The following is a 13,985-nucleotide window of genomic DNA, read 5'->3' on the forward strand; positions in this document are numbered from 1 at the left end:
CACTAATTTTCCTTCAATAAGCTCTTTCAGTATTTCAAAGAAAGAGCAATACAAAGTACTTATGTCTGGAAAGTGGGACTTACATGAAGACTGACTAAAGTAACTCAAGTTCTCAAGTCAAGTAAGAGATGCTACAGGTGACGTGTTCATGATCTACCACTACTATCCTGAAGATTTCTGAACATGTGGGGCTCTTTGATTATCAGACAGAAACATAAGATCCAGTGCCTGAAAACTGAAACAAGAAAGAAAACACTGTTTATTTGGAGATAGAATGGATTCTTCAGTTGACCTTTTGCTGAACTGCGAGTTTCGCTGTAAATTTTCTTTCCATAAGCAGTTTTAGTAGCACATTTTTGAAGCAGTCTAAAATTTTCTCTCTTCACATAATATTCTTTATCATCCCACTAATAAACGTCAGACTACCTTCCTGTAGACATGGCTGTGGGTCCACTCATAAATTTCATATAAGTGCAAATCCTCACTTAGTGCCCTGTGTATATCACAGTGGTTCAAACCACTTCGTATCACCCATAATGACTCTTGGAGTTGTGATACTTCCTATTTGTCAATTCACAAAAGGTAAAGATGACATCTTTGTGAGGCTGCTGTCTTCTGACGCCTTTTACTTCTCCTGTATACATATTTTTCCTGGCTACCTATCTCCTGCTTTATCCAATCACCTACCACCATTACAGACAACTCACATGACTGTTAGACCCTTGCAATGTAATTTCCCCAAGCACACAAGGCATAAGCAAAAACAGAAGTGAATAGCTAGACAGGAATTTGAGATAATTCATACATCCTCCCAAAACACTCCTGACATCTTTTTTTATAGAAGGGAAACTCATGCCTTGTGAACTTCAATGACTTGCTCAAGGCCACAGTGCGAAGCCAGCTTGAAAGCACTGTTATTCCTGGCCTCAAGGACTCAGCAAAATCAGGCTCAAGAGTATCTCAGTTGTTTTATCTCTTTCATATAATGCTATTATGTGTTCCTTGCTCTTTTTCAGAGAAAGTGGGAAAGAAAATGAGAAGGCAAGCAAAATAATCTGTGCAAATTATAATAAAAAATATTTTAAAGTTCCAATTCAGACCACCAACCTCTGCCTGTCCTCCAAAGGATAGTATTTTTCATGGGTCTCAGTGTCAGTAATAAGGAACACACAAGTTTTACATATGATTCTGACTGATAAAGAAAACATTTCCCTTTAAATTCCTGGAATTTAATCAGTACATATGATAATCTTCATTCTTCACTAGAGTGTCAGTGTGCTATATAACATCAGTGTAAATTTCATAAAACATGTCATAAAACCCAGATTTGACTCAGAGTGACTTTTTTCTTTTTTTAATGTGAAAGTATTAAAAATTTCTTATAATTAAGTCTATGTTCACTGAAAAAAAACCCACTTACTTGAGTATCAAAAGAGAAGAAAGGCAAAAACCAATCACAAGTTCTTGAATTCTTGAACAGAAGAACAAAGAAGAGAAAGGAAAGGAAAAGAAAGGGAATTTTTCTTTTTAAAGAAGTGTCTTGTGTCTAATTGGAAGGGGATCAGGATGAAGTTTCAGAATGATCATGTCTACATAAGGGCTTCTTTCGTGTTTTGACCAAACACCGAGAACATGTCAGCACAATGCCTACTTTTCATCCAGTTAAACCTTTTCCTAATGGAAAGAATCAAGAAAAGAAATACAATTGCTTTATATCCTCAGTCTTTCTAAATGCTGCCAACCCCAGATTTTTTCCTACTCTTGTGGGTTCCTCCTCCCTCCCTAGTTATTTAGGCACACAATTAGATCACTGAAAGCTAAATACTGATCTACTTAAACTGATAAAAATTAAAGCTTTCAGAGTGGGTTCTTCAAAGCCCACACTACTTTCTATATATATCATATGCCTCTACATTTAAGCAGGAGTTAGCGGTATTTTCTTATTGCCACATTTCTGTGGCAGAAATATGATGATAAGAAAATGACAGATTAATACACTACAGAGAATATTTTCATACAGTAAATTACTCAGATAAAATATTCCTCTCTGGCTTTTGTTCAAAGAGGTTGATTTATCTTTGTGCTAAAGAGCCCACACAAGACCTCTGCAGTACTTCATAGTATTTCGAAGCTGGAACAGACCATTAGGATCATTCTATTCTGATCTCATGCACAGCAGAGGCCAAAGAACCTCACCCAGCAATTTCAAGCCTATAACTTACAGCTGTAAGCTCACTCATTCTCTCAAGGTTAACATCACTAGAGCACAGAGGGTCTCCAAGAAGGTCTATACAGCATTTAAATCCCACTTATTATCTATTTTGAAGACTACTGAGATTTTATGAGGTCTACGACACAGAGAAATTTATACTGACTACGGGTACATGAGGTAACCCACCAGGTGACTGCAAATCTCACTAACTCACAATGACCTTTGGGGCAGAAAATTACACACTGGCTTAGAAAAATATGTTAGAGAACAGAATATGCACACATACATATGCATGTCTGTATTTGACATCAGACGCTATGTAAATACCACCTACCAAAACCTGAGAAAAAAATTTGTCCAGTTTTCATCTGAGCACTCATAAGAGTTCTGACAAAAGCCGAGACTGTCCAGCATACTATCTGTTCAGGTGCAAGCTGTCAGTACACTTCCATGAGAATGCACTAAAGACAGTTATTCAGCAAGCTAGCTGTAAATCAAGACTGGATTTCACTCTGAATGCTACTCTCTAGTTCAACCACAACACGCCATGTACAAAATGCAACGATCTGTATTGATCGGGTAATACAAATTCTCTCTATCTCTATTAGTCTTAATCCTCCGTTTATATTTTATTGTTACTAAATGCAGGAGTACAGTGATATGGCACCAACACCTCTAAATCCGTTCTGGGAGGGAGTTCCGTAGAGCCATAGCAGGTCAAGGAGCCAGGGCTCGATCTGCAGGAAAGGCTTTGCTGCCACCTAAAGGGCCTCTTTTTGCTTCGAACTGCGAAAGTTGAGGAACAAAGATACTTGGATGCATTCAGCTTACTGAGTGCCCAGACCGAGAAAGAGCTAGCAGAACAAAGCATGCTGCTTAATATAGCTGCTTTCCCCTCACTGCACTGTGTTCTTGCAGTCAAAATTCCAGCTAGGAAATAGTAACAACCACACATATTTGTTTCTTCCCACTTTGTAAGATTACAGACTGCAGTCAGGGTGGTTTTGTATAAATATAAAAGAACACAAATCTTTCATTATAAGTCATATTTTTCCAGATTTTGAAACAAGGCACATTTCCAAATTCTCTTTTTTCAGACAGCTTCTTTGAAGAACAGCTTCCAGAATCAATCAGTGTATTCCAGCAATGGGCTCATCAGTGCTGGCTATAAATCTTGTAAGTAAACAGAGGTAAGACAAAAAATTATTCCAACCCTCTCTTCTCCAAATTTTTATATTGACTGCAGAACATAGCGCACAAAATATAATTTTTTGCCTTCAGAAAAGCTTTCACAGGAACCCAACCAGGCCTTTTTGTTTCAAAGAATAAAATTACTTGAAGAAAAAATATTTAAAATGTGACACCATTTACCTACCTACTTCAAGAAAAACATCTTTCTCACTGTTAGCTGAAAGGTTAAATACCTGTAAAACAATACAAGAAGCACAATGCAATAGAAGAGAAGCATAAGATTAAAAGAGCATTTTTCCTAAAAGGATTAATCTTAAGCAAGGGATTTGAAGGAAAACAAAATTAGAATTTTTGAGAAAGGGAATCTGAAACATTTTATCTCACATACCACAAAATACAAGTTTACCTTAAACAACAGGAAAAGAACTTTCCCAAGAAGAAAGATGTAATTTTGGTGCCTACACTGAGTCTGTGCATGTCACCAATTAGTACCACAGACACTGGTACAGCAACAAAGCAGACCAGCTTCTGGCAGATAAAAGCCTGAGGTCAGAAAAAAACTTCCTCTGTGAAGAGCTTGGTATTATGATGGAATTCTTGCAGCTTCACAGGAAGCATCTGGTAGAGGCTAACACAGAAGGATGAACTTCATGAATCATTGGCCTCTCTTCATTTTCTACAGTACCTTCTCACATAGCTAGAAAATATTTTCATATAGCAAGGGTCAGTGAAAAGCTATTTATCTCCAGGATGGCCCTTGACATTCTACATTTACATTCTCCAACAAAAGAAAATAAACGTAGAAAACCTACACTTAAGATTCTCCAAATAGAAAAAAAAGCTGCACTCCTTCAGTGCATATAAAACCATTTGCTATTTGCTTCTCATGACCACCTTCACAGATTTATGGGCTTCCAAGGGAAAAACAAGGTCTGATTCCTCATGCAGAGTCCCTGCACCACAGGCCACAGCTTTGACCACTATGAGGCCACTATGAGGTGGAGAGCAACCTGATAAAACCACGGTTCATATGCAATGGAAGACGTGCAAGAAAACATCTTGACACAGCTTCTCTTCCCTGAACAAGAACAGGACAGCAAGACAAAGTTTATCCTGTTCATTTCCTGAGTTAGAGGACCTTCATGCTCACCCCACTTCTCAAGGAGGTTGTAAAGTGTCATTCCAGCCTATATGCTATAGCCCATTCTTGGGGCAAGTATCTTATGTTTTGATTATTTTTATGAAGCATAATGATCTCTAACACCATGAAAGTTAACAGAGCATGAGAATTTTAGAAGCACAGGTGTCAGGAGGGTAATTTCTGGATCCCGAAACAATCCCATCATGCACAACAATCATTTCATGCACAAGAACTTTGCCAATGTTAAGAGTCATGTTATGGTATGGTACTGCAGGAATCCTGCATTTGAATTTTCAATGAAAAATAAACTGCGGGGGGAAAAGAACAAAAAAAAACAAATTAACAAAAACATTTTATATTCAAACAGAGCTACAGAGTCCATCTCTACACTGGAGTTTGCACCATTCCAAACAGGAGACATTTTAGGTCAATGACAGAGAAACTTCCATGGAAAGGTCCTCTGCTCTGAGAGAACAAACTTAGAATGTTCATGTATGTTATGCATTGCTGCAATGGGTTTAGAAAGTCACTGCAAAGAATAGTGGATATTCCATAGAAACTCATGAACCAAGTGTCTATTTAAAGTCTGCCAATAATTTAATAAAACCAGGCTAATCACCATGTCTCTATGGTCTAGGTTCCTTCCTATGTCAACAAGGGTCGGAAAGGTTTAGAGTCATTCCTATTAAAACTATTCAAAAAGAGCAGTGAGAGAAATCAAAGTGATGTGGGTAATCTCATAGAGTTAAATCCACATGAAAAGACTAGACAATCACCAACTATATGAAGTTCAACAAAAGAAAGTACTGGATTCTACACCTGAGATGGGGCAACCTGTACAGACTGTGGAATGAGATGCTGGAAAGCAGTGCCATGGAAAGGGACCTGGGGGTCCTAGTCAATGGCAAGTTGAATATGAGTCAGCAGTGCCCTGGCAGCCACAAGGGCCAACCGTGTCCAGGGGGGCATCGGGCAAAGCATCACCAGCCAGTCAAGGGAGGGGATTGTCCCTCTCTGCTCTGCACTGGGACAGCCTTACCTTGAATATTGTGGCAGTTTTGGACACCACAATATAAGAAAGATATTAAGCTCTTAGAGAGTGTCCAAAGCAGGGCAGCAAAGATGGCAGAGGGGAAGCCTTGAGGGGAAGCCGTATGAGGAGCAGCTGAGATCACCTGGTCTGTTCAGCCTGGAGGAGACTGAGGGGAGACCTCACTGCAGTTACAACTTCCTTATGAGGGGACGAGGAGGGGCAGGCACTGATCTCTTCTCTGTGGTGACCAGTGACAGGACCCAAGGGAATGGCCTGAAGTTGTGTCAAGGGAGGTTCAGGTTGGATATTAGAAAAAGGTTCTTCACTCAGATGGTGGTTGGGTGCTGGAACAGGCTCCCAGGGAAGTGGTCACAGCTCCAAGCCTGACAGAGTTCAAGAAGTGTTTGGAGGATACTCTCAGGCACATGGTGTGACTCTTGGGGATGGTCCTGTGCAGGGCCAGGAGTTGGACTTAATGATCCTTGTAGGTCCCTTACAACTTAGTACATACTCTGATTCTGTGATTACCAACTACTGTTTAGCTCGTATTGAACAGGCATGATGACACAAGTGGATCCCAACCAATCTGGAGATAAGAAAGTCAGAAAAAGCAGGACATTGCACATGTGAGATGCAGTGCAGCACACATGAAGAAAAGCAGAGACAGCTCTGGGACAAGGGGAACAGAAAAATGGGATAAGCAGCTGGAATTGAGGTAAACTCTGCTGGCAGAGGGAGCACATTATGCAATAAGCAGATAAGGAAAAGTCATAGCTGTAACTGTAACTTAATCTGGGGCATATGCCAAAGAATCCTATCACTAACATTATTAAGACCCACGAGTCTGTTCTGTACATAAGGGTGAGCAGAAAAATCCTTTAAAGCATGGAAACAAAGAAGAATTCTCATATGGACCCTGACAGTGCTACAGGAAGATCACTGCCATGTAATACAGATGGCAAACAGCCATGGGGAGCAGATGACCATGACATTTAAGGGCAAGTTTTTGAAGAAAAAGAAAAGTAGCTAATTTTTTTCCCCCAAATAAGATTAGAGGTCAGTTGCAATAACTGCTTCCCACACAGCTATTCTACACTTCAGGGCCTCCACACTTGGCAGTGAGAATGTGATGTGTGGTTGGAATAGTCCCAGACGTCAAGGAAGCATCTTGCTTTCTAGCAGAAAACCCATTATCTGTCCACGCTTTAAAATGCTTTTCAGAAGTTTTATGCTAAGAAATTTTTATCATCTTGTCTGTAGTTAGCATACTCTCAAGACCTTCCAATTATTTCCCATTTGTACCGGGCAATCCTCCTAGTCCCACATAATTTGGGTTTCAACCAAGACAAAAGTAACACACCCTCAAAGGACAGGTGCTGGACTGGAAGCCTGGGGATGACCATGAGTTAGCCTTCTCCATTACGACATCCACAGCTCTCTGTACTTTACAGTCCCATATTCTTGAGAAAGTTCTGCTGCTTTCTCGCAAAAAGTCAGATAAAACTGCCATCCTCAGCAAGCTGACCAAATTCACAGCCAAAAACTTTAAGTAAAGCTGGGAATAGATGTCTGTCATGGATACACCAGACTTACCCTTGGCCAGCACATTCTTACCATTATCAGCCCATCAGTCAACACACATAGCAGGTTTCACTAATTCCAAAAACAGAGGAAAAGACTTTTCATTCCAGTATTTGACATGGATGTCCAGCAGTGCTTTCTAATTCTGTGGAACTACTTTGAGTAGTCTAAGTAAAGACAATTCAGCAACCAAAAGAAGTTAAATTAGCAATGCAAACAGCTGCTCCTCCGTGTGCAGAGGTGTCAAGACAGGGCTTAAAGCTCTCAGAGCGTTACAGTTGAGAAACATTGCCGAACAAGACAAGAGACTTAACGAATTCTTTTTTCAATCACACTACTAAAGCTCAAAACTAGATTGAGGCTAAATTTAGGAAGATGCAAATTATAGTAGAACTAAAATGCTTTTACTTGCATTATAAATTATTTTGAACAGTGTCACCTTCAAATTCTCAAATCTATTAGGACTCCAGTCCAGCAAAGGATATAAGCATGTGCTTAAGCTTTACAATATACAGACCCTCCAAATGCTGGTGGACCACTCAAGAATATCAGTGTATCCTTTCCTTCAGTATTTTGTTAGGTTGGGCCACAGGACATCCAAGAATGTTTTGAGCACAGGTGGGACATATTGAAACCAACTGTGCACAGCCAGTTTTTCTGCTTACATGGGCCTTTTACATAGTAACATTGTAAAATGTTTCTATACCACAATGGTGTTCTTTAAAGAGAAGAAGACAAACTTTAGACAATGTCAGTAGCTAAAGATAATCAGCAAAAAGACTGAGAAGGGCAAAAGACTTATATTTCTTTTTAACTCATTAAATAAAATGAGTTTTTAAATTGGCTGTTTCCCTTTGATACTCAGTTTGGTGAAATTAATTTTCACCTCTAGAAAGAGATCCTTAATCCCTACAGGATCTTCTAAAATTTTGTCTCTGCCAGCGCATGCTCACAACACACCATCGATGCTCAATGCTAAAAGTCAGCAGAGTATCAATGGACAGGGAGGTCTTAATCGACAATTTAACTTCATGGACATCAACAAAATCACTTAAAAAATAAAAGGTTTTCAGGATCAGATGCATTAAAATTATTCTGCACCTAAATTAGTAGCAGTCAACAGAAACTGCCTTATTTTTCTAGAGATTGTACAAGTTCATAAATGAACAATGTCTAACCTGAATATTTAATACAAGCAATTTCTTTTCATAAATCCATACAGCACTAGAACAAAATAAACCTTTAATAAATACATTTAATAGTAAATGTTTTCAGGATTTGGCTTGTAGAGAATAGGAATAAAGGGAGAAAACAGAGATCACTCACTCCACTAACTTTGCCTGCCTTTTAGTTATTTATCTTTAGATGTAAATGTAATTTTTCTCATGTACTCGCTATGAAAAATTTCATTACTGTTCCCAAAAAACAGCATTATCCAGTATGAAAGACCAAAGGAACAAAATATATCCACAGAAAAAGTGCCTGCGAGCTAAACTAAACAGTTACAACAGAATCCATTGCTTCTACAAAGCCTGGCAATGAAACCTGTCAGAAGCCGGACAGTTAAATTTTGCAAAGCGAATTAAAGCAAATTGCCAGTAGGACAGCAACAAAAAACCAGAAATATATTATCTAATTCTTTCTCAAAATTAAATCAGTATTTTGCCTCAGAACATAAAGCAAAGGAGGATGGATGAGTAACAACTCTAGAAACAAAAATCACCACATATGAGCTGAACAGTAAAGTCCAGTAGATCAGATGATGCTAATTCTAAAACACCAAAGCATATCATGCCACAGAAACCCAGTATCTTTCCTGATGGCACTCTGTAAAGAGCACAAGAACTTGAAGTCCAAGTGGAATAGTCAGGGGAATGAAAACCAAACCTTACAAAAGTAACTGTAACAATGACCACAGGTATTTCCTCAGGAGTAATCTTCTCCTTTCAAAATAGAATGCTAATTATGGCCCTTTTGGTTACTACATTAAATGGACAAAGTATTGCCAAGGTTGTAATTAAAGATTAATGTTTCAGAAGCAGGTATGCGATGAAGAGGCATTTTCTAGGAGTACAAAGCACAGACTTACAGATGCAGACCTGCACAGTGGAGCTGACTCTCAATAGGAACGCAACAGGGGCTTCTACTGAAACGTGAAACCACTCAAATCTTTTAACTTTTGTATAAATAATTTCTGTGGTACTGGAGAGGAAAGAATTGAATACATTCAATGCTCTTCCGTGCACTGCTTATGGCAAAGTAGGAGTGAGGGTGACTGCGAAAGCAGAGAGGAAACACAACTGGTTACACGAGTTTTACCTCAAAGGAAATCCCCAGCTGACTGTTCACACAAGCTTTCTATTTCCTCTACCCACTAGAAATGACATGTCAATTGTCTCCAACAAAGTATGGATAAAAAGGTCAAAGGAGAGAGAACTATCACACTAGACAAAGAGAAAAACATTCATCTTGATTGCACATAATCCTTGGCTTCAATGAGTGAAAGATTTATAATGAACAGCAAAACTTTCATTTTGGAGGATTCTTGTTCTCTGTTCTCCACTCTTAACTAAAAATACCAGGGTTTTGGAGCTTTAAAGGTTTTCTTCCTAGTGAAAACATTACCACATTACCAGATAGAGAAATGGGTCACCTAGTGTTTGTCTTTGAAAAGTAGCTTTGCAGTGCCCCTTTTACTGTGAAATAGTAATGACAAAACTGTTAGTAGTGATTCCAGATTTAATGCACCCCCTACAAAATGTCCAAATTGAAGCACTCTAAAGGGGTCTGATTTTCAGCAGGGACAGCATTTAATAAAACTGCATCCCCTAAGAAGTGTCTCAAGCTTTGTTCTCAAAATCGCTACCATTATTTTAATATATCTTGCCCTAAACATCAAATAAAACACAACGCAAAGAAGTAGCAGGAGAATGAAAAGTCATTTTATTCACCCACTTAAGAGGCCCTCTCCATCTCATTCAACAACAGTAAAGTTTCTAGAAAACTGTAGGGTAAAAACAACTGGAACACAATTAGTCTTCAGTGTTACAAAAGCAGGGACAATGTTCTCCTGATATTTACATTTTCACTGAATTTATCATTTAAGACAGTGAAATGATTGGAATGAAAACAGCCTGGCCTAGCCAGAGGAGCTACAGCTCCTCTAATGAAGATAGATATTGACAGTAACTAAGTCAAAATACGTAGATCTAGGACTCATCTGTCAGATTCAGGATATAATACAAGAGAGAATATACTTACTGAAACTTTCCACAAGGTCTAAGGCAGTCTTAGTAGCAATATCCATTCCAGAGTTGATGAAGGACTGGGAGTTCTTCAATGAAGAAAGAGCAGTATCAATTATGTTGAATGGGATTTTTGCACCACCTGACATCTTGAAATTGTTACTCTAGAAATAACAGGGACAACATTTTAAACACAGTTTAAAATGAAAAGAATTTGGGAGAAAAACATAAGTATAGCTAACCATAAAGCAGTGTCAACAGAAGCACTGAAACATCAGGGAGCAGGAATGAAAACTTAGCTCCCAAGATGTCAGTAATTTCAGTGAAACTGCAATTCACCACAGGTTTTCAATTCACCTCCTATTCAATATTAAGCGAAACTACACCACAAAGAGCAACTGGCAGTTTTCACCTGCTCATTCCTATTGCTAAACCACAATGAAGTTCAAACTCAGTGATTATGTCTGCTTGAAAATTACTGTTCTATTTCAGGTCCAAAAGAAGATCCAAAGAAGCCAACTTGCCCAAAAATGTGTCTGTGTTTTCTAGGCATATTATCAATTAGGCTAGAAAGAAATATGATTTCTTGCATTCAATTCAGCCTCACCAGCAGTTGGTCCTTGGAAAAAATAATCTGACAAAAGACCACTTTACTAAGAATGTACTTAACAGTAAAACATCTAGCAATATTTTTAAGTAAAAGCCCATCTTACAAATGCTGTCTACTTCCCCCAAGGATGCTACAAAATTTTAGTACTCATATTCCATTAGCACAAAATAAAGTCACACAGGTACCACGTTTATCTTCCTTACCACCCTCTGGTTTTCCAGTACACATCCACAACCTACAGCCTTTTGGGGATTAACTGCTCCTCCTCTGTCATTAATACAACCTTCAAGTGGTTCTGCTTATGCTGTGCCTATCCACACTGCTCACATCTGTTGGTTTCTTCTCAGAAATCCCAACTTCTGCTCTTCCTTCTTCATGCTTTGCCATAACTCACTCAGACATGTAGCTACTGTGAGAAACATGAACTTGGTGTGCAGTATTTTATACTTCATGTTGTAGATTAGAAAAATTCTGATTCAGCTTTAGATACACCAGAAAAAAATAGAAAAACACAACAAATAAAAAGTCTTAGATAGACAGAAATAGTGCATTAGTCCATATAAAGAATAACTAATACGTTCAACAACTATATTGAGATGCTGTTGGGTGAAATAGAGAGCAGAATCCACAACCAAATTTGGGGTATACCAGAAGTTTTATCTGAACAGTACACAAAGTAACAAGGGGATAAGTTGTTCCATCAACAGCAGCCTTCGACAGGCTATAATCCAACAGCAATCTGGAAAACATCTAAATAGAAAGTACAATGCTTTGCCCAAGATTTGCATACCTTAAGCTGTATCTCCCTCTACTGCTTTCCCTGAGACTCCAGAATTACATGTTGTACTCACCCTAACCCGAACAACATTGCCACATTCCTCACAAATACCATACAGACTATGAGACCTAAATACCTGCTGTCATGCTCTCTTCTCTCCTAATGTTTATTTCTTGTTCTTTTTTTCAATTTATAAAATGTGCTTGGCCAGTCAATATTATCTTTTACTACACCATCTTTAGGTCATGTGCTTCCAGCAACATTTTAACAACAGTCCAACTTCATCACAACTTGAACTGCTTCATTACATATAAATTACCTTCCTCTGTATTGCCTTCTAAAGGTGCATCTTGCCACAGAGGAGGGAGCAGGCTTCAACAATAGCTCTAGTTATGTCAGCTCATGCTCTCCCTGCCAAAAGACAGTGATAGCTATCATTAGAGATCTTCGTATCTGTCAAACTGACAACAGAAGACAAGGAAAAAGTTCCTTATGGAACTCCTTGAAAGTACAGAAAAAGGATTCTCTTAAAGATTTAATAACCAATGCCTTCACCTGGTACTTTTTTTTTTTTTAAGTACCAGTTTGCCATCTTAGCAAGACTGTTTGTATAGAATCCCTGTGATCAAACATACCCTATTAAATAGTCACATAAAATCATGTGAGCAGCTTTATCTTGCTGGGCCCAATTAGTGTATCAAAGTCAACAGTCAACAATTCCCTTCCTGAACTTAGTAAATCTCACTGAGAAAGCCTGCTGTTCCTTTGGATTTTTCACAGATACACACTGTGAAAGCAGGAATCTGAAAAAAAAAAAACCAAAACAACAGTGAAGTTAAAAAGGCTCCTTCATTCTTTTGACATTTGTGGAAGCACTGAGTAAACTACACAGGAGCAGAAGTTACTGGTCACAATATTAAACCATGCTAGTACATTGGTACTTTCATCTATTTTGTCTTTGGAAAGTAGTCTCTTTTGGATGGATTTTCCTTTTTTTGCTTTTTTAATAAAAGATTATTTTTCTTAGAAACTGCTTAGGATCCTGTAATGCCCCTGCCCACTCAAGGAGTTTAGGGGAAAGTAGTTGGATTTGCCCTGGGCGGTGTGCAGGAGAAGCAATCAAATTCTCAGACGGTTCAATAACAACTTTTACTTGTAAACTTCAGAACATTTGAGTAGAATAAAGTACTTGGCAACTCTGAAAACATCCAGACAAAGTAAGGCACTTTGCAAACTTTAAATCAGCAAATTTTAGCTTATCCAGACAAAACAAAGCACTTACTGGAATTTTGTGGTCTGGCTTACAACGTATTTTGAGAAGAAGGTAGGAGAAGAAAGTGAGAGAAAGAAAAGGGAGAGAGAAAGGTAGATAGTCACCACCCAAGGATCTGTCGTGGTCTCAGCAGCTTCTAAAGTCAGGACAATGGACCATGTTTGGCACAGTGTCACCATCGTTTCACCTGCCCCAATTTGCCATTTTGGGGCTTACAGCAGGCCAGCCCTGTCCCCCCACCACTTTCCAACTTGGTTGTTTTGAGCCAGTCAACTGTTCCTCCACTCTCCTACATCAAAGATTTCACTCCTGGATTTTCTAAGTGAACTCTTCAGCTTCAGCTTGCAGCTGTCCAATCTGCCTCCCGGGGAAAGGCCATGTTCCTCACTTGACTGGGTTCCACAGCAGTGTTTTTAAGGTACTCTTTTTTTGCCATGAAGGTCTTCAATGGGTGCATCAATGAAGCACTCATAATTTGCAAGCCCCCAGACCCTGCATTTCTGAAAAATACAATCAGCAAACTCAGTGCTGAAAAGGAGCCCAAATGAGACTACCAAGGCCACTTTTTCTTCTTTCAACAAGTGATCAAATGGTCCAGAGAAGATAAAGCAAAAAAACTTCCAGTGTCTATTTTGTCCCTTAAATATTTGAGCAAATGTCCTAAACTCTCTACGCTTCAACTCCCCAAGAGATTAAAAAAAAAAAAGTTACTTCTGTAAAACCAGCTCTACCGGTGACAAGTGCTCACCGAGCACCAGGGTCAGTGTCCACTCCCGGGCACACTCGGTGACCCGCTGCCACGGGGAGACGATGCTTCCCTGCCACGAGGGTGGGAGCAGCGCCCGCCGGGCAGGAAGGCTCCGCTGTCCCAGCCCTGTCCCTGCCCTACCCCGTCCATGGGCAGTCACGCACAGGGGATGG

The 13,985-nt window shown here is 39.2% G+C and overlaps 1 protein-coding gene across 5 annotated transcripts in view; it reads right to left on the reverse strand.

Moving 5' to 3' along the window:
- Positions 1-13,985, reverse strand: part of NSMCE2 (NSE2 (MMS21) homolog, SMC5-SMC6 complex SUMO ligase) — a 130,150-nt gene that overhangs the window by 116,002 nt on the left and 163 nt on the right. For 2 of the 5 annotated variants that reach the window (XM_032688698.1, XM_032688708.1), the window contains exons 2-4: positions 12,111-12,202; positions 11,341-11,493; positions 10,420-10,567 (exon numbers count right to left, since the gene is read on the reverse strand). In XM_032688698.1, coding sequence (XP_032544589.1) covers positions 10,420-10,567; positions 11,341-11,400 — 208 coding nt within the window. In that variant the 5' untranslated portion in view covers positions 11,401-11,493; positions 12,111-12,202. Of the gene's footprint in view, positions 1-10,419; positions 10,568-11,216; positions 11,494-12,110; positions 12,203-13,985 lie in introns of those variants that run through there. The other 3 variants (XM_032688725.1, XM_032688717.1, XM_032688733.1) reach the window with 3 other exon arrangements.

The sequence above is a fragment of the Chiroxiphia lanceolata genome, chromosome 1, assembly GCF_009829145.1.
Source record: "Chiroxiphia lanceolata isolate bChiLan1 chromosome 1, bChiLan1.pri, whole genome shotgun sequence".
Taxonomy (NCBI): Eukaryota; Metazoa; Chordata; class Aves; order Passeriformes; family Pipridae; genus Chiroxiphia; species Chiroxiphia lanceolata.